Genomic DNA, 21,967 nt, shown 5'->3' with positions numbered 1-21,967 from the left:
TATGTTTTGAACTTAAACCACAGATGTTTCTTCTTGAGGAATAGAATGAATGTAGATTCATAAAAGCAAATACAGTAGCCTGATAATGTAGGTATAATACACCATCTTTGACAATGTACAAACCACTATCAGCAGTCCAGTTAACATCATCTGAGGAAAAAGGAGAATCATGTCATTTCATTGTGTGTCGTTATATAAATACCTTTACCCAATAATACAAGTGTTGGATGATTGGCCAAGATTTTGTCCAATTACTGTCCAAGACAGGCTCTATAGACTGACCCAGTTTGTAACTTGATAGGCAAACTTTTAGTAAGTGAGAACAACCAACCCCCAACCAACCCCCCCCCCCCCCCCAAATATAGATAATAGATCTAATTACTCATTAAGTGCTTGTGCTTGGAGAAGCTGCAGTGTCCATAACAAATGCTCATTTTGTAGAGTATGTGGAGTAGCCCTAATTTATCACAATAATGACTGTAATGAATGAACACAAGACCTGTTTTTTTGTATTGGATGTGTTGTGCTGTTGTATACAGCTCTAGAAGGAGATGATTGTTCTGGGTGTATCTTGTGAACATGCTGCCTGTCCGTACAGTGATGCCCAGCGTGACGGACAGGACATCTCAGGGCTTGGGCCCTGGTTCTGTCTCCACACAAAATGAGTGATGTCATCACGAGGGCCCTCATACGTAAAGCTTAATGCAGCAGCAGGTGGAGTCTGCTTGGATTAAAGAAAGATGAGGAAAAAAGGGTTTGGGAAGTTATAAAGAGGCCCTGGGAAACGTTCGGGGAAACCAGACAAGCCAGTGTCATCTCAGAGCCAAGCGATAGCCCCACAACAAGTAGCATGTATAGTGACTGTAGCACAGTGATGTTCACAGCGTGGCTTGGGTATGTCAGTGTACAACAGTGGTGAACCTAAACAGTTTCTTAACTGTCTTACACACTGAATGAGAACATGGAACATTAACGTAACCTCTTTATGCAAGAGGATGTGAACAGTGCACATGGGGCTGAGAACATGAACGATGCCCAAACAGGTCTGACACAGAACAAGAGCTTAAACAGTCCCAGAACAGTTCTGCGCAAAGAATGAGAGCATGAACAGTGCCTGGATGGGTTTCAGAAACCCCGATCACATGTAGTTAATCAGGACAGGGGATTAGTTACCACTGGGTTAATGACACTCATTAATACATCGCTAATGTACCCCGGGTCATGCAGTAATTAAAAATCTCATTTGCAACTCTTGACTTTCCTTCATCTTAGCAGCATACATACCACTCTCAAAAGGAGAGAAAACAGAAATTGCATGGAAATAGTCTACGCTGTTGCGGCCCGTCTTTCCCGTCATTACAGAGGTCAGAGAAAATGAAACTGATAAAGTATAAAAGGTGAGATACTGAGCCTCGCACTGCTTTGATAGGAAGTGTAACTGTGAAGTTTCTGCTGCATACACTTGACTTGGTTCGTGTGTGCGTCTACATTAGCGCATTCATGGAAATGGTTGAGTGTATGCTTCCTTACATTGTGTGTGTGTGTGTGTGTGTGTGTGTGTGTGTGTGTGTGTGTGTGTGTGTGTGTGTGTGTATCATTGTGTGAGTCTGTTTGTCTGTGTAGGTGAGTGTCTGTGTTTTTTATGTGCCGGATTGTTCCTGTATGTGTGTGTGCATGGAAGAGGGAGAGTATATGTGGATGTTTGTGTGCATCTGGTTCTGTGTGTGTGTGGCTGTGTGTGCGTGTGTTGTTGTCTGTGGGTGCAGAGGTGGGGGAGTTGCGTCAGCGTGTGGTGTATTTACTCACCTTGTGCAGCGCTCCCAGGCCCCCCGGCTCCTCGGGGTCAGATGATGCAAAGCAGCCCGGCGTTTGCCTCAGTGTGCAGTTCTGCCCGAAGCCGCGCAGCACCGCTGAGCGACACGCCCCCTGCTCCTCGCTAATGACCTCAGACCCGCGTCTCCCGGGGCGGGCCCGGTGACACACGCAGCCGGCGGGCATGTGCCTGGTGATTGGCATCCCCAAACTTCACTAAAGCGCTAGCAGGACAGAGGCCCTCGGGGACCAATCCGAGAACGCGCTGACAATCCAATAAAGCCACGTCTCTGAAAGAACCGCAAACAGCAAATAGCAGGCCAACACAGTTTCTGTCCAATAGCATGGCAAATTACTCTTATTGTGTCGGCCCATAAATTACTGAAGGCCACAGTCAAAACTGTGTGTCTGTGTGTGGGTGCATACATTCATGCTTTTGAGCACATGGGGGCAGGGGGAATATTTGAATGAGACCTATATGCAGGAAGAGCTGTGGCTTCCCCTCCCGAGCCAGACATTACTAAGACGAATAAGCTAAGTGTGAACAGCCGGCTCTTAATTTAAATGTAAGTTTTACTAAATACCACAAGTGAAAAAAAAGATAAATTAAATAAATAGATAATAAAAATGTGGAGTTGGTGATAAAACAAACGCTTTGAGGCCAGGGAGTCATAAACTTATTACTTTTGAGACCTGCTTCAAAAACACAGAGCAATATGGTGTGTCTGTGACCAAATCTATCTCCCACTTCAAAGGGATCAGTTTAATTTGGTAATCCTCCATCTTCGGATTATCACCTTTTACCGTCGGAGGCAGGGGGGAGAACACCGTTCCAGGGTAAAGCGATCACGTCCCTCGCAACATCTGACAGAGAGGAGGAGAGAGAACAATAGAGCAAGCAGTGGAGCAGAGGGCCAAGCGTCTGACGTGCAAGTTCTAGAAACACAAACAAAAAAAAGAAACATTTGTGATTGGAGAGGAGAAATGTAGTCTGCTCAAGCACCGCTATCTTCACTTTTTAGAGGAATCTAATTTCTCTCTGCTTTGATCTTCTGAGAGGGTGAGAAGTCCAGAAGAGTCCAGATGGGGAGGGGTGGAGCGGGAGGGGCGCAGAGACGGCTATGGGGGGGGGCGGTTTGGGGGGGGGGGGGGGGGGGGGGTATGTGCGTCGAAGAAAGGAAGAGGGGGGAAAAATAGGACAGTTTTATCTTTTTTCCCTTTTTTGTTTCTTCTTCTGCGACGGAGATAAAAATAGAGGGCTCTCGCCGCGCGGAACAGTACACTTCAAAGGAAGTGCAGCCTGGAATATAATTAGCCATTTGTATTATGCATCTTTACCAACAGCTGATTCCGGGAAAGTAAGCCTTAATGTGGCACTTTGTGCCGTGCGACTGAAAGCCAAGTCAGCATTTCTCTGCCGGCCTCTCCAGCATTTAGTCACAGTCCACGGGAGAGAGAGATTAGGAGTTATACCCTGGTGAGGAGGAGGTGGCAGCGGCGGGATTGGGCGCAGGTGACGACGTGACGAGAGAGCTAGCATTCCTTAACAGAAATGACGCATGATTTTTGGGTTATAAGCAGATCCCAGGTCAGTGACTGTGGGCCCATAGCCTCAAATGCTGTTCTCACAGGCAGCCTATGTTACAAGCCATTTCATTGCCTTTATCCTGAGGATGGCATAAGCACGCAAATTATATACAATAGAAATATGCTGATTATATCCATACAGGGGAGGTATAGAGTCATGGGGTTGGGTGACATTTTAAGACAACACACATGACAACACACTCCATGTGCTGAGTTAACTTGGAGAACAGAGAGGGTCTCTGCACACGTGTGTGCATGCTCAGCTGAAAGAAGAAGATCCCAGGTCTCAAATTGTCAGATGCATTATTACTTTTTAATGTCACATTTAAAAAGCCTTTTTTCCCGTCCAACAGCACGCAACGTGCGACAGCACTTGGATGCCAGAATCCTTGCTTTGGAAGGCTCGTGCTGTGTTTGGTGGCCTTTGCACTGGGAATGCTGAAATGAATTAGGGGGAATAAAGTGGTGGATTTCACGTGAAGGGCCCTTTGAAACAAGGAGCAGAGGGGCTTTAAAATGATCCTGCACAACTTCTCAGCGACAACTGACATGCTTGATGCAAGAGTTACAAGCTGTGAGATCAGAGCTTCTGATGGAAAGATAAACAGTGATGGATGGGCAAGATCAGAGGAATATTTATTTCTTTATTTGTGTGGGAGAGATTGAAGTAACGAGATGAGTTCTGCTCAGAGATGGGGGAGCGTTATGGATCGGGGGCGAGTTATTTGGTAGAGATAAACAGGACATATCTGGACGCTCGAGCAAGAAAGCACACCGCATTCAATCTGCAGGAAATTAAAAGCAAGTATGACAAGAATTTCTGAAGGTCAAGCAAAGTATCTTTGAAGGCCACCGCGTTTGAATTTTCACAGGGGCTTTCGATATTGGTTCGATGAAGGACTTGGCGAGATTGTCCCGCTATGAGCCCGAGACACCCTGAAAATGTACCCCGAAAACATCTTATTACGCTGGCGGACACCCACGCCGTACCCCAAACAAATCTTATTAAAAAGTCTCCAAACATTCCTCTGAAAGGAAAAAAAAAAACACAACAACAACAACGACCAGGCATCCATTTCCAGCCGCTGTTGACACCGAAAAGTTTAATGAATAACTGAAAGGATGTGTGTCTCGGAGCACAGGGGGTGGCGATTTGTTCTGATTCTCTTCAATAAAAGGAATGCGCGGAATCCATAACAATATCAGCAAACCACAACAACAACAGGGATGTAATTTATATGGTAATAATTCCTCTGTACCAAGGCTGGGTTGGAGGTGCTGAGAGTGGAAACAAGCTACCATGCGCCGGAATCCTAATCCTTTCAGAGCACCAATCACAATCATCAGGGAAGGGGGGGGAGGGGGGCGGGGTTTGGTGGGGTTAGGGGGGTGGGGGTGTTTTTGAGATATGAGGATTTCTTGACACCTGCCATGGGGATGAAATAAAGTAATTATTGTGGGCAAATGTGGAGCTGGAGACGTGAGTGTCAGGGCCGGGGGCGCTGGATTTTAATTGTTTTCAAAAAGTGCTGACTTCTGCCTCTGTAACAAATGGAGACGGGCAGTGGAAGGGTAAGTGAAAAGGCATCTAATTGGCACTAGCTGCTTAACCATGTGACCCAGGATGGGAAGGAGAGTGGAATGAAGCGGGGAGGATTAGGATGCTGGCAAGCGAGGGGTTAAACCAGCGAAACATTATTGTTAGTTTCTTTTTTTATGTGGAATGCAAGTATTTTTCTCCAGCCTCTTTGTTGTCTTAATGCTATTTTTAAGCATCTATTTTAATATCTTCATAAGAGTAAATATCTTTGAAATTATTATGACAAAACGCGGTTGTATGCAAATGTGAACGTCAAAGTCTTTAATAAGGAATAGCACATTGTAGTGCGGTCTTTGTGAAAGCATTGTAAGTTTGTAATCACAGGCATGGCTCACAATGCTGTTTTTGTGGAGAAGGAACTCCCCAAAGAGAGAGCATCTGTTTGCACCCTATCCAGAGGCACTGAGGGTCAGGAGAAAACAGCGCTCCTAGCAGAGACGGTAGTGATGGGACGCAGATGGTAAACGCCATCGTTTTAAATGGCTGGCGTGACATGGAGACTGAGGAATGGTTGCCTCTCATACCTGAGGGGCGTTTCAGGGCCAGGGGCCTCGGCAGGAATTGGGTCACACACAAGCCGGACCGCATCCAAATAAGAAGCTCTGAAGCAAGCACTGCAGTCACAGCAGGCCAGGAGGTCCATGGGGTCCATGTAGCGGACAAGGATAACTTTAAGAGTAGCTTAGTTTCGTTTGCTACATCTTAAAGTCTTCTTTTATGTTGTCCATTACCCCTTTGGGGGTATTTTCTTTGACAGTCCTGCCGTGTGCACTTTGATCATTAGCATTAAAGCTTAGTACCTCACACAAAAAATATTTTCATACCAAGGTGGCATCCAGTGGATTTTTCGCCTTGTTTTAGGACAATGCAGTGAGCGGCAGAGGAGCTATTTTTAAAGGATTAGAGTGAGAAAAGCTGTGGGCTAGAGGAGGAGACAGACCGGCGTGAGAGACTTGAAGTTTAACATCAAAGCGTTGCATAAGGGGGAAAAAAATGATACGATCGTCCCTTTTAAGCTGAGAAATAGTAACTTTCTTAATTAAAACAAGCTCATGATTTTTTTCCTGCTCCCTTTATTAATGCCAGCTCTGGCTAGGCTGATTATGAAAGAGAGAGAGAAAGAGGAGAGGTGTTCTCTAATCACTGAGCATGGGAGAGGAGCTCGCTTGTAGCTGGGCAGATTCAGCCCGGTCTACTGGTGCTGATAGCATGTGTCTGGAGAGACCGGTCAGAACTGCTGGGCCAAAGGCAGAGCAATGGAACCTCCGGCGAAACTCATTTGCTGTGGTCTGTGCAGGAATGCACTGCATTGTGCACTGTGGGTGTGATGTCCGCTGTTTGCAAGCTGCAGCAGGGAGGAGGAGGAGGATACAGAGAGGGAGGAAGGCAGGCGTTCCCCCTCGTCCCTCTATCAAACACATGGCAAACACGAGAGAGACACACACGCGCGCGCAGAGCTTAGAGGAGAGCCGTCAAGCTACTGCCACAGAACCATCCTGGATACTGCCCCTCTTCTCAGCGTCTGCAGTCACATCAGTAATGACTGTAATGACACATTTGTGTAGCAGACTACCATCTTCTCGGAGCGAGGGGGGACATTTTCCATTCCTCGCGTATTTCCAGCGTCTCCTCGCCGGTTTTGGCGCGCGCGGGGGGGGGGGGGGGGGCCCTCCTCCCCGACCCTCTGCAGGTGCTGCTGTTGTGCGGAAGGTGTTGTGTGTTAATAGTCGATAAGAGAGAGAGGGAGGAGTGCGCCGGATGATGAATTGCTCTCATTACAGCGGTAATTTGTCACTTTCCGTCTGACTGGGCTCCAGCTGTCTCTCCCTCCTCTCCGGCCGCGCGTCTCCTCGCCGGGCAGATGGACGGTGAGAGCGCCGCGCCCATGCGCCAGAGCAAGCCCGCTGCAGACCCGAGCGAGAGACAGAGAGAGACATAGAGAGACAGACTCACCAGGTGTGTTGCTTTTATCCTCACGCAGAGAACGCACTCTCTTCCAATTGGTCGAGATGCCTTGTGCACCAATCACAGATGAGTGCAAATCGAATGCGAAGAAAAAAGCAACATACCTAGGTTGGCTGAGTTGGGTAAGATTGCACTGCTACCAACACAAGGTGACATGTCACTATATGTTGGTGGCAGGTTGGGAATGGGTTGCATTGGGATGTACAGCCCACACACGCATTAGCCTGAGCTGTGTGTGAACAGGAACATCTCGTGGGTTGCACTGGCTGTGTGTTAGGGTAGTGCTGGTATTTTGTAATACAAAAAGGTATGGTTCCAAGGCCACAGGTCTTCTTCTGGTGTCTGCCATATAAAAAATGTGTGTGATGTTAACTTCCAAATATATGTACCAGATAGCCTTGCTAACTAGCCAAAAACAGAGGACAATCTCATCACTAAAAAAAACACACAAACCTAGTGTGGACACTAAAACAGTCTCTCCTCAAACCAGCTGACTTGGACATGCTGGTGTCTCTTGCCAGCAACATCGAGTAGCCCAAGCAGAACAACCTTTGTTGTGTTTCAGTTGATTCTTGTATTTCTCTGGCAGTGAGTTTAACTGCCTCTTCAGCTACTTTTATGATTAATTTATTTTCTGAAATAAATGCCAAGAGCTGTTAGCTTAATAAATCTAATATATCTGTTTTAAGGCTGCTTTTTTAAATGTTGAAATTTGGAAAAAAAAAAAAACAAATTAAACAAATACTCTGAAACAGTTGGAGTATGGTTTATTTCTACTTTTATTGTGGTTAAAGTAATAAATATGATTTGCAGGGCTTTACAAAAAAATTCCTGGCAAAAGCGAGGGCTGTGGGGGTTTGTTTGGCCTCCACATTTTCGGTGCAAAAATTCTGGAAGCGGCACAAGCCTACCGTGCGCGTGTGCGCGTGTCTCATGTAAAGAGCTGGCACACCGATACAGAAAGCAAGGTCAACCCGCCTCTAAGAGTTGGGCAGCTACCGACAGGTGGAGGGAGCTCGTGAAAGGATACGGTAAAGGATAAACACATCGCATTGTGCTCGAGTAATGCGGCTGAGGAAGAGCTTTTTGTCTGCTGCCACAACAGCACTTTGCTCCTGTCAGCTCTGTCTATCTAACACTCTCGATGGGACTCTCGCTTTTGGCGGACACTCGATCCGAGCGGCCGGGGGGTGAAAGCGAGACTCAAGGTGAAGGGTGGCGCCGTTCAAGCGGCCGGCCTCTTCCGAGCCGCGGGATCTGCCGTCTGTGTAGCCGCTCCCGAAACACCCATCAGTTAAAGGAGAGAGGAAAAGTTACGAAGGACAGGGGGAGACGGAATCGTCTAGAGAAACACGTGCCACTATTACTGAGCCCTTGTTCTAATAACACAAAGCAATTTATACTGACCTTTATAGAAATGTAGCAAAAATAAATTACAATAGTTAAAAAATGCCCCTGAGCCTAATTGCAAAGGAGATTAAGTTTCCCGTAATTGCTTTTGGCCATCGAATGCAATTTTTCCTCTTTTTTTTTTGTAATTAACGTGATTTAAAAATTTAATCACCCCCACCCCCTCATGGACGAGTGTCACCAATACCCTGATTATAATGTCACTGGACTTTGTAAATAATATCGGGAAGGTTTGCCGGCTATCCTGACATAATGACTAACCTATTCCAAACTGTCCTTATGTAACACTGTGACTGTGATTCCTCTCGGTTCGTCTTTGCTAACCTCCTGGAAACCCCCCCCCCCCCCACACACACACACACACACACACACACACACACACACACGCACCCTAACCCACACACACCCCCAAATCCTCTACTTACTCCTCCTCTGTCTTGCCCCCAGATCCTAATTCTCCTCCTCTGACGTGTCCTCTCCTCCCTTTCCTCTCTTTTCCTCCCCCCTCCTCCTGTCTATTCCATTCCCCTGCTCCCTTAACTCCTCCCTGCCATCTCTTCCTTTCCTCCACCTTTCTTCCTTTCCTCCACTCCTTATCATTCCTTTCTCTCTCTTTTCAGTTACACACCTCTCTCTTTAGTTAGTCTTCTTTTCTCCTACCCCTGTCCTCTCAGTTCTTTCTTTGTCTCTTTCTTCAGTTTCTCTTCCTCTCATTTTGGTTTCTGTCCTCTTCTCTCCTCCCTTTCCTGTAACTTCATCTTTTCTCCTCCCTCTCTCCTCCCCAGGTGAACTCCTGCAGAGTGTAGTGTTTATTCGGTAATCTCTTTAATGACTTTGTGTATGTTCTGAAAGCACAGCATTCAAAAGAACAATTATTCTAAGCACATTTAATAAGCATGTCATTTCACTGATTGTACTGAAGAGGTGCTCCACTCAGAGAGTGTGTTTTATCCTGAGAAGATCATCCTCTGAATGTAAATATGTATCATATTCTATTTCATTTCAGAAATGAGGAAGCCGAGCTCTCTTGGGTATAGTTAACAATATATGCACATTGATTTGAGCTGCAATTTTTTTTTTTTTTACAAATCAAAGTATTTCTTAGTTTTATCTCTATCTCTTCATGTCAAGAATTGACATCAAAAACAGATAATGAAGTTGATCGTTACAAAATCTGTCAGTGTTGTGTTGTAATCATGTTTCGTTGCGTAATTTCCCCCTACCGGCACTGACTTAGGAATGGCAGTCCACAGCACTGACTATGATAGCGAGTTCCCCACCAGTTCATTGATCATCACAGTGCGACTGTAGAGCTGTTTCACGTTATTACCAGGCAACTGCGGAGAGTGGCTGTGATTTTGATTTCATACAAGCTCTGTAGCTCACTACTGCAACATCCCACTAACATCTGAGAAAGCAGGGAAGAACAATGTTGGGGTTGGGTTGGGGGGGGTGGTTGCTGTTAGAGGTATGGGCTGCAGCTGCCATTGCAAATACATATCCGGGCTCTAATACGGATCTCTCCGCTGGAAGTTTGCGCGTTGTTCTTTGGTAAACCGGCATGGCGGTTAATTTGGACGACTGAGAGGGGACATCAAAGCTTAGCCCTCTTGCGTTTCTCGCTAATAAACGCGCCTCCGGTAAGCGCCGGGTTTTCAAGCCGGCGGTTTGACGGCGGAGAGGTTTTGACGGTTCGCTGCTCGCGTGGCTCCGGTGGGGTGGCTTAGGAGCGTTTGAGCTCGCGTTTTTATTCCTGCACCAATGGTCCGTCTCCCCCCAGAATGTAAGGACAGAGGCGAAGCTAAAGACCTTTACCGCTCTACACCAAGTAAGCAGAATCCACTAATTACCTGCAGTGAGCTCAGCTGCCAAGGCACCTGATCAGCTCAGTGAACCCGGGTCACTGGGGGGGGAACGCTGCCGCAAACCTCACGGGCTAGCGGAACGCTCTGTGATGCGGTCCGAGATCTTTGGTTCACGTTATCAAGATTCTTTTTTTCTTCCTTCTGCGGGAAGCACAATGTGAGTGTGAGGGAAGGGGTGAGATCAGAACTATGAATAGTCCGTTCAGTAAATCAGCAGCGCTTCACGAACAGAGGCAATAACATTAGCTTTTCCAGTAATAGGGCGGATAGGTCATTTTGATTAGAACTCCCACGGCGCGACAGTTCTCTTGACTGGGGTGAGGTGATGTCTCTGATGCGTCTGTGGCTTCCAGCATGATGCCCCTGCTGAAGGGACTCCTCGGCTTTGGCCTGCCTCCGCCTTCCTCTTTGGTTTGTCCACTAAGGCCCGTCCCCCGCTGGTTTCATCCTTGCTGTCACCAGAGGTGGAAGCGGGCGGCATGAGCCAAAGTGACTGCACAAACGTGGCTTGGGGACGAACAATAGCCCTCACGCGGTCACAGGAAAAACACCTCTCCCTGCATCGCCGGCTTCTCATTACCTCGCTTCTTCCTTTCTTCCTTTCTCTCTCTCTCTCTCTCTCTCTCTCTCTCTCTCTCTCTCTCTCCCCTCTCAACAGACTTCCCACTCCATGTGTGCACCTGTCACGCCCAGTCTAAAATATTAAGTTATGGCAGTGTTTTACAGCTTCTGTGATTGTAAATGTCAACTTCAGTATTGCAGAGTAGATAATAAAAGCTGTATGCGGGGCCTGAATGCAGGGCCTGTGTGTGAAACAGCTGGCTGGGTCCTGGGGGTTACCGTCATTCACTGCTCACGAGCAGTACAGCAACAGCACCGCAGTACAGTCATGGACATGAGGTCATTCCACACCCCCTTTGACATCAGCACACTCTTCATACATATGAAGTGCCGTGCAGGTGTGTGTGCGTGTGTGTGTGCGTGTGTGTGTGTGTGTGGGTGCATGCGTGTGTGCGTTCATGCATGCACGTGCATCTATGCATGCATGTATGTCTGCAGGTTTAATCTCATATGTATATATGCAGGTGTGTATGTGAGTGTGTGTGTGTCTGTGTGGATCTGCATGCGTGTGTATTTGCAGGTTTATTCTCATCTTCATATTTGCAGGTGTGTGTGTGTGTGTGTGTCTGTCTGTGTGGATCTATGCATGCATGTGTATCTGCAGGTTTATTCTCATCTTCATATTTGCAGGTGTGTGTGTGTGTGTGTGTGTGTGTGTGTCTGTCTGTGTGAATCTATGCATGCATGTGTATCTGCAGGTTTATTCTCATCTTCATATTTGCAGGTGTGTGTGTGTGCGTGTGTGTGTGTGTGTGTGTCTGTGTGGATCTATGCATGCATATGTATCTGCAGGTTTATTCTCATCTTCATATTTGCAGGTGTGTGTGTGGGTGTGTGTGTGTCTGTGTGGATCTGCATGCATGTGTATCTGCAGGTTTATTCTCATCTTCATATTTGCAGGTGTGTGTGTGTGCGTGTGTGTGTGTGTGTGTGTGTGTGTGTCTGTGTGGATCTATGCATGCATGTGTATCTGCAGGTTTATTCTCATCTTCATATTTGCAGGTGTGTGTGTGGGTGTGTGTGTGTCTGTGTGGATCTGCATGCATGTGTATCTGCAGGTTTATTCTCATCTTCATATTTGCAGGTGTGTGTGTGTGTGTGTGTCTGTGTGGATCTGCATGCATGTGTATCTGCAGGTTTATTCTCATCTTCATATTTGCAGGTGTATGGGTGTGTGTGTGTCTGTGTGGATCTGCATGCATGTGTATCTGCAGGTTTATTCTCATCTTCATATTTGCAGGTGTGTGTGTGTGTGTGTGTGTGTGTGTGTGTCTGTGTGGATCTGCATGCGTGTGTATCTGCAGGTTTATTCTCATCTTCATATTTGCAGGTGTGTGTGTGTGGGTGTGTGTGTGTCTGTGTGGATCTATGCATGCATGTGTATCTGCAGGTTTATTCTCATCTTCATATTTGCAGGTGTGTGTGTGTGTCTGCAGGATTACTTTCATCTGTATGCATGCAGATGTGTGTCTATGTCTGCATCTAGTCATGTGTGCTTACACGTTTGTTATCATGCATTCAGGTGTGTACGTGTGAATATATGCACGTTTGTATCTGTGCATGGATGTATAGCTGTAGGTTTGTGCTCATTTGTGTACAGGCAGTCATGCCTGTGTGAGTATGAGCGTGTGTGTGTGTGTGTGTGTGCTGCCATGTGCCAGACCCCTCTCTCTCTCTGAGCCATGTCATCCACATGTAACATGTGTGCTCCCTCCTTCTATCTGTCCATTCCCCAGGTCGCCCCCTCCCTCCCACGCCTGCCTCCAGCCTGCTCCCCCCCGCCCCTCCTCCTCCCTCTGGCCCCCTCCACCCCGGCTCCCCGGCCGTCAGGGAGTGCCAGGTGCCCCTGCTCGACAGCAGCTCCTCCCACACCGTCCTGGAGCCCCACCCCGATGACGAGTTCTCCCCGAACTCGTACCTGCTGCGGGCCTGCGCCCCTCCGGCCCAGCCCCCTGCTGCGGGTAAGACCAGCCAGTCCAGCCCTCCCTGCGCCCATCACTCCGTGCCCCCACAATGCATACATGCATGTATGCATGCATGCAGATACACACACTCACTAACACACACAAATACTCGCACACATATACCCACGCGCATACACATACCAATCATTCCAACCATCTCTCACTCCATCAGTCTGTTTCACTGAATGCATGTACACACACACACACACACACACACACACGCACACACACACACACACGCACACACACACACACACACACACACACACACGCACACACACACGCGCACGCACACACACACACACACACACACACACACGTACGCACGCACACACACACACGCACACGCACAGCCTCAACTCTCTGTAGCTAGTCTTGTGGCTCTCTTCTCCCCATGCGGTTATTGTGCGACGCGATGAAGAATAACTGATCCAAACAGAGAGAGAGGGGATGTTATATACGAATATCAGATGTACTTATTACATAGCAGAATATAATGAAAATATGCGTATTTTAAGCACATCATACTTTTTCTGTTTTTTTTTCTGTTTATGATTTAAACGGAGGCCTTCCTGAAGAATCTGTTTTAATGTGTGTTTGAGAGAGATAGAGAAGGAGCGATAGCAGGAGTGTGTTTCTCTTTGTGGTTCTCTTGCTTTAGTTATTTAATGCTTGCCATGTTATAATATTCTAGTTAGTTTCTGAATCGCAGTTACTGTGTTCACTATTTTAGTTTCTGCACTGATTTACTTAAAAGCCAAAATAAAATGAAAAACAATAAATAAGAAAAAAAAACATTAGTCAATTTCATTTAATATACAATAAAATAGAATACAGATGATAGATGTTCAATATTTTACAACTGTGGTACAAATAAAAGCCATAAAAAACACCATAAAATTGTAATAAATATACTAATAACAACAGAACCAGTGTTACAATAAAACATTATGCATCCACTAGTCACAACATGAATTTGATAGCATTAGTAATATATTCTGATAACATATTTAATACAATTTCGAAGGTTTCTTTTTGTTCATTTAAGAAATCTTGAAAGATTGGCCATTATTTTAACTTAGGTTCAAAATCACAGAAAGATCCGAGAGAATTATGTGGTTTTTTTCCTGCTGATGTTTCTCTCTGAACAGCTTGTTTTTTTGGTCTGAGTGGCTGCTTTGTGTTTAGGGGCCTGGGTTTGGGGGGGGGGATGGGGGGGGGTGGGGGTGGACAGCATGCGGGCTGGGGGAGTGTGATGGGGCTCACGGCGTGATTCTTCTCGGAGGAGACCGTGTCCTTCCGCAGACCCTCTCTGTATTCTGGGGAGACAGCCGCGGCTCTGCTCAGCCTCCCCGCCCGCCGCACAGAACGCCGGGCTGCCCGGCTCAGACTGCAGGCTGTTAGAGAGGCGCGCCATGGGACGGCCGAGCACAGAGATGGATGGGCGGATGGACGGATGGATGGATTGCAGAGGGAGCAGGAGCAGGAGAGAGCGAGAGAGAGAGAGAGAGAGAGAGAGGGAGGGGCTGTGGAGCAATGCGCTAGTTAGGCAAACTGGGTTTGTGATGGGAAAGTTGCAGGCTTGATTCCCAGAGTGGAGCACTGCTGCTGTATCCTTGAGCAAGGTTCTGAAACTGAACTGAACTGTTTCGGTGAATATCCAGTAAGCTTGAGCAAAATGTAAGCTGTATGAGCTGGCCTGGATGAAGGCATCTACCAAGCAAAATAAAAATTGATACCACGAAGAAAGAAAGAGAGGTGGGAGTTGCAAAAAATATCCTACAGGAAAGGTTGATGTCTGTAGGATCTGTAATCCACCAGGGCTCCGCAGCAGAACAGCCTCTCCAAAAAAAAGACCGTTTTGTATTGTAAGTGCGATTGGCAGGGAGAAGGTGGCCGACGGTTTTAGTGTCTTGCCGGAGTCTTGTACGTCGCGGGAAGAACGTCATTTCCCCGCGATTCCATCGCACTTAATTTCCTGCTGTAGATTCGCGAGTGGGGTCCATTAGAGAGGAGGGGACGCACGTCGGAGCTTTTAATTACAACGGTCAAGTGCTGTAACCTATGGAAGCATGCAATGAGGTCTGAATGGAGGAGACGGACTGCCATGTAGAACGAGCGCACTGCCGTCCTCTGTAATTAAAGCACTCCGAGTACAGTCCTCAGCCTCTCACCGCGGATCCAAATATGTAAGTGTGAGATATATTTAGTAAAAAAAAGAAGAAAAAAACAGATAATACAATTTTTGGTGGAATACAATCTATCGTTAATGCCATTAACTTCTGCTTTAATCCACTATAAATCTTTATTAAAGCTGATCAGGGTTCTGAGTTCGAGAGCAACGTGATTATGGCCCTTTTAAAATGACATTACATCATGGCTCTAATTGGTTTACTGTTTGGTGGAGAGACATCAATCATTCCCAGAGTAACGGCGCAGTAAATGAATTCACCCTCTCGAGCTCCACCGCTGACACCGTAATTGTTCAAAAAAAAAGAAGAAGAAGAAAAAACATTGAAATGAAATTAGAAATTGCTCTGTGTCTGAGTGAGATATTAACCTAATGGGTTTATTGTGAAACCTCTACCTTCATTTGCATCGCTGGAATGAATCTTCGTTAGGGAAAAAAAAACACACACACACACTACAGGTTACATACATACGACGTGCTGCATTGTGCAACGGACGCGCTTTTCAAATGATGATTAGTGATTAGGGTTCATTATGTATGCGGTTATGTAGTTTCTTCAGAGGAATCCGAGGCTGTTTTGTCCGTGTTTCCCCCCTCCTTCTCTTGAGACGCGCGGTGAAGAATGTGGGCGAACGTGACGATTGAGTGTGAAAGAGAGACGGGCACGGCTGCCGTGTAACCGAGGCTCTTTGACACCGAGGGGGGGACGCAGTCACGCCTTTTCCTCCTCCTTTATTGCTCCGTGCGGAGATGGAAGTGCAGCGGCATATCACAGCTGGGCTCCAACCCACAGCCATGGCTTACAGCTGTCATTAAAATAACAATGATCTTATACAGCTTCCATTACTACAAAAATGATCTTATGTGGGAGCAAAGTGATTATTATTGTTATTATTATTATTCAATATAACAATTAATATTATAAAGTATAATGTTTATCCACAATATTGGATATGTCAATATAATTTTATACAAGTACAATTGACTGAATGTAGGATTTTGTTGTAATTAATATCATATTTTTATTTCAGTCTCAAATATATTATTATAGTTTTTTTAATGGAGGATTTGAGAGAAGACATTTTGAATAAAATGTCCTGAAAATGTCCTGTCAAATTAGTATTAAGGTTAGCAGTACAAATAGCTTTACAATGAAAATTGAACAACAAATTATTTTTTCTGTTTTCAACTAGTTCATATGGAGATACATTTGACTTCATTACATTTGATCACGTCAGTACATCATAAAGAATAGAAAATAAAGAATAGATGGTAGAATACCATCATAACAGTGTGGATAATAATAGTGTGGATAGACAGAGTGGGACCTACAGTAAAATAATGATTAGTTGTAAGAAATAAGAGAAAGAATAAGAAATCAATCCCATTACACATCACAAAAATTTTCATTAAATATAACAAATCTTGATCTTGAAAACAAAAGATCTGGATGTGTGTTATTTTATAACATACCCATTCAAAATTTATAAATTTGTATTAATATAATTGGCGTTAATATAAGTATTAACTGTTTTATAAAAATACATTTGTATCACTATTCCAATTATCATTGGTATTTTTAGTGCTGCTAAGTGCAATTTGTTGACACTTCTACACAATTGTAGTGTCAGTATTAATAATGTAGTGCTGGCATCATTCTTTGATGATTATATCATGATAAAATGTTATTCTCTGTAGCAAGTCCTTTTTTCTTAAATAAATGTGTTTCATTATTTATGTTTCAGAATTCCATGCAGTTGTTTAAAAAAAAATTATGGGGTCAAAGGCAATAAATGTATTCCAGAGATGAATGTTAACAAATTCAGTGACAGATTCTTTTTCACAGCTGCAGCTGTGGTGATCTAAATGAAGGAATGCCTGTTTCAGATACAATTCCACATTATTTTCTCATTCATTATATTAGTGTTGATACACTGAATTCTTTCCACGAATCAGCTCTCCTCAAGGGACCGGCATGCAAAGCAATAGAAAGTGAAGATGTTATGTGGGAGCGTTTTCTGGGATGTGTCTTATCTGATTTACGTACCTATTTTACGTGACCGCAGTGTGAGTGACACTGAGGCTGCCCAGAGACAAGAGGTTCTGTGGAACATGGCTGGGTGCCTCACGTCTCAAGGTGTCATTGTGACACTCCAAAGCATTCTGTCAGGGTTTGTACAAAACGCATATGTAGTATTTTAATGCTATCTCTGTGTTAGTCTAGAACCCTGTAGATGCTGGTATCAAACAAACAACAGATTGAGCAAATTCAACCAGGGCAGTATTTTCTGAGTGACGGAGCATTGGACATTGCGTGAGTGTGTGGTTGTGTGTGTGTGTGTGTGTGCACACGTGTCTTTGTGTGTGTGTGTTTGTGTGTGTTTGCGTGTGTTTGTGTGCGTGCGTGCATGCATGCGTGTGTGTGTGTGTGCACACTTGTGTTTGTGTGTGTGTGTGTGTGTGTGTGTGTTTGTGCACATGTGCATGCGTGCGTGTGTGCATGTGTGCATGTGTGTGTGTGCACACGTATGTTTGTGTGTGTGTGTGTGCGTTCATGTGGATGTGTATGTGTATGTGAAAGAGTGTATGCATTAATGCACCCTGTCCGGTGATCTGGTGCTGAGTAAACACAGTAAAGGAAATTGAGCCTCTGCCCACCAGCCCAAGGCGCTCAGGCAGAAAGTTGGACTGCAGAGACAGGATTATGGAGAGGAAGTGTGCACAAATGAACATGTCTGTGCAATCTTACCTGCATACCCCCAACTTTACAGCCAATACAGCTGTCCTTACAGATAAGCGGGAACATGCCTAGGGTTATCGCAACTGAATATGAAGCCTTAAAATTATTATCATCATCATCATTATTATTATTATTATTATTACTGAGTGATATGATGCTTTTTGATTTTTTATGTAATTCACACTAAATCTGTTGCAACTCCTCTGGCATTAAAAACTCACCAGGGGATCTCTTCAGCATTTATTTATTCATGTGTGTATTTATTTATTTATTTATTTCCGCGCTATCACAAGGAGAAATAATTGAAATATGCCTGCAATGGATAATCAATTTTCAAACGTTTTGAAATGTGATTATGGTGAAAGGTGTTTCAACCGGAGCGCCGTGGAAGGACGTGCATCCTGGTCAAAGTGAAATTGCCTTGTTCCGGGGTGGGAGGGCGGGGGTGTGACACTCACACCCACAGGAACAGAAGGCACTCACACCAGCACACCTTCTGCATCACCAGCATGACACGATGGCTCAAAAGCACTACTCCCCCCCCCCCCCCCCCCCCTCCATTCTCACACAGGTTAACTGTTATTGTGAATCTGTTCATTTCACGTGAAGGAGCACCCACGGCTCCTGTGGGAGAAATGATAAGAACCTCAATTTCAAATGGATATCTGATCCAGAGTGCCCTGGAAAAGCATTTGAAAATGAAACCCTTGCGGGGGGAAGGGTTTTTGATGTACAAAGTACACAAAAAGTCAATGGCCCTGGCAGGACTGATTTATACATGCTTGCCTCATGATTTTCAAGTCAGGAAGCATTTTATCACCATCTATATCATTGTGACTGTACACATATACAGTACATATGTGGTAAGCTGTATGAAATCTTTATCGGTGCTGATGTTTATGTACTGGAGTGGTTTCTCAGTGAGATTATGTGCAGGTCCTCAGTGTCTTCAACCTTCTGCTGTGAGAGTGACAGCTCGCTAATCTCTCACCCAAAGCCCCTGTGCCTGGCCTCCCATGGAGTGGGTGCAGTAGCCTGTGTTCCCGCCCCAGTGCTTACTATCTCCTTTCAAAACACTGTAGAGCTAACAGCGTTTGACACATTAAGCATGGCTGTTAAAACTTCAGTCATTTCCAACTTATCGTCGCCCCCCCCCGGGGTGTGCCCCCCCACTGTCCTTTTGAAACAAGACTAAATTGTTAGCGCTACCTCTCCATACCTTTTTTTACCTCTTTCATCCCCTGCACAGTCTAGTCTACCCCTCATCCCACCGTGCACTCTGCAGCAGAATTAGACGCTGGTGAGTTTAGTCATACATGACATAATCGCCCCACTTTCCCTGTCTTTCTTGCGTTTTTGTCTCGCCGCACCACCGACGGTGTGATGACGCGGCGTAGCGACACCGGCCAGCCCTAAAATGTGACGCACACACAGAGGGTTGAGCGCAGGGGCATTTCTAGCTAATGAAAAGATCTCGGGCTAAGTCAAGTTTACCTGGGGTTTGTCTTTTTTTTTTTTTTTTTTTTGAAGGGAGATTGGCATCGGTAGGTTGGGGAGGTTATGTCCACCTTTATAATAAATATTATCACACCTTCGGACACTGCAAGTGAAGTTCCGCTCTGTTACACAGCCTGGATGTTGTTTTGCTATAAACACCTCCTTTTTCAGGGTGAAAATACTCGGGGCTAGGCTTAAAATATTCGGGGCTATAGCCCCGAATGATTGGACCTAACGACGCCACTGGTTGAGCGGCCGCTGCCTTTGTCAGAGCAGGCAGATACAGACAGACCCTTGGACGGGGGGGGGGGCTGCCTCTGATGGACACACGGGTCGCGGGGAGCAGAGTCGTCTAGTACGTGGCGTCGTCCTGAGCGGTGGTGGCGCACGGCGCTCGTGGAAAGTGCGGCGAGAGCAGTCTGCCGCCTGCTCCTGGAAAGAGAGCAGCTCTCAGCCGCTGCCGTTGTCTATTCATTATTCATCAGGGTTTTTGCTATTTCTGGCATCTTCATAGGCCGTGTTCGGCTGCCAGGGAAATCACCAGAAGTTGGTAATATAATGAATGTTTAATCACTGTTTTTGTTGAACCAGCCTACTTGAAACAAAAGGCAATTTAGTTTTAAAGGTAACCTTTAAAACCACGTACTTATTTTGGGTATATATTTACTGTACCTTTCTTGTGGTTGTGTAAAGGTTGTTTTTTTTTCCATGCTAAGTTGATGAATGTGCAGACAGTTATTTCAAAACTAATTAGCAAAGATGACTAGCAAAGGCAGAGGTGGCTTGGTGTGCTGTGAATATTTAAATCTGTTCCCCCACCTACTCTTTACTGCTCATTTCCCCCTACATTTTCCCGTAGATTTGCTATCTTTGATTTTAATTAAATCTATGTGAAAAAGAAAAGATCAAGGGGACAGAGCTAAGCGGCGTGCTTTGAAACCGAGCTGTACAACCCAGCCACGGTAGACCCGCTGCTCTGTGGAACAGGAGGACAGGGAGAGAGATTCCCTCGTTGAGCTTCTGACTCAGCTTCCAATGGACGTTTTTGCCACCAGCCCCCCACCCCCCGCCCCCTTTACTCTGAACCACAGAAATATCAATAAGCAGTTTATTCACACGGAGCCCGCAAAACCCACCTCTTTCCTTTGTTTATCCTGCTGCTACAGTGTGGGTCACATTTGCCACTGTGAGACTAATCTACCGTGCATACCCACTGCTGCACGCAGTGCCGTTTATATTCACTGCTTAAAACTGCCGGAAACATATTCGCTGTTTAATACTGTACCACAGCTGTGTACTGTGTTGTGCATATTTACTGTTTAATACAGTACACGTAATACAGTATATTATATTATTATACAATGCATGCAGTATTTACTGTATGTGTTATGAGACATTCATGGCCAGATTTGGCCCCATGCATATCTGACTCTCCTTGGATGCCTGGCATCTCTGGGTGTGGGAACACATTGTGCCTGTGTGGGGTACCCCTGTTCTGTGTCAGTGTGCGGTGTCCCCTGCTTCCTGTGTCATGGTCGGGGAGCAGAAGCGCTGTTTCGGTGTGGTGTGCGGCGTGCTGTGGCGTGGTGTGTGCGGTGCCTGTGCCTGTTGCAGGAGGAGAGCCCCCTCCTGAGTGCTGAAGTCCCAGGGCTCTCCGCTATGCTTTTAACGGCCCACTCATCTCTCCGCAGCCCTGGCGTTCATGCGGAAGACGGCCCAATGTGAGTATGTTTGTACACATTACCCCGTGATGGTGGCTAATGTTAGACCTACCCTCTCCCCACGAAGTACCTAGAGACAGGATGAATGTGTGTGTGTGTGTGTGTGTGTGTGTGTGTGTGTGTGTGTGTGTAGGTGCGTGCATGCATGTGTTTGTGAGTGCGTTCGTGTCATGGTTCCCCCAGTAGCTGTGTGGTGTGGTAACAGTATGTGGTCCAGTGAGACACCAGAACAGATTCACAAAAGCATCAGCGCCACCGGGACAAAACGGGGACATTTTTTGGGACTGATTTCAATACACAGCAGCCACACCTAATGTGTTCAACAAGCACAAACAAACTTCTATGACTCCTAAACCGTGACTCATTTTCAGGGTTTTTTTATTTCAAGTTGCATGTAACTGTATGCGCTTGCTGGAAGAGGGCAGTGTAATTGAGACCATTTTTTGCCAGAAGGGTTTTGAAGAGATTGTGTGGCTCTTGACTTCAGTGTCTCCTCTACATTTTAATAGAGGGCAATTACAGTTGCCACCACAATCACAAACAACAGACCCTCATCTACTACAAAGTTAATTTTTATTCCAACTTACGCATCATTATTATTCCAACTTCTAAAGGTATTTGTGTCAATGACTAAATTCATTTATGATAATCAAGGCAGTTTTAGAATTCCACTCCCAATTACATAGTCTCGTTATATGAATTGTTTATATTATATGGTATCATGTCTAAAATAGCGAGACTTCATATCTGCATCAGCACAGTAAATCAAACAGGTATTTACTTTAAAATGAGAACAAAACCAAATTGCTACAGACTCCTTATGTCACATTACGAAGTAGCTACTGCCTGTAGGTTCTGATGTGTGATAAATATTTCTAAACAAAGACAATTCCAAAGGCACTTTCCCAAGAAAAATCAGGTATGACGCAGCCAGTCCACGCTCAACATTTCGCCTCTTCTTTTCATTCATCTTTACACAACACAGCCTTGTCTC

The 21,967-nt window shown here is 45.5% G+C and overlaps 1 protein-coding gene across 1 annotated transcript in view; it reads left to right on the top strand.

Moving 5' to 3' along the window:
- Positions 1–21,967, top strand: part of tenm2 (teneurin transmembrane protein 2) — a 210,205-nt gene that overhangs the window by 112,757 nt on the left and 75,481 nt on the right. Inside the window, exon 3 of the mRNA XM_036547720.1 lies at positions 12,597–12,821. Coding sequence (XP_036403613.1) covers positions 12,597–12,821 — 225 coding nt within the window. The remainder of the gene's footprint in view (positions 1–12,596; positions 12,822–21,967) is intronic.

This window comes from Megalops cyprinoides, chromosome 16, assembly GCF_013368585.1.
Source record: "Megalops cyprinoides isolate fMegCyp1 chromosome 16, fMegCyp1.pri, whole genome shotgun sequence".
Classification (NCBI taxonomy): domain Eukaryota; kingdom Metazoa; phylum Chordata; class Actinopteri; order Elopiformes; family Megalopidae; genus Megalops; species Megalops cyprinoides.
The sequence above is the reverse complement of the archived record's forward strand: the minus strand, read 5'-3'. Positions and strand labels throughout refer to the sequence as shown.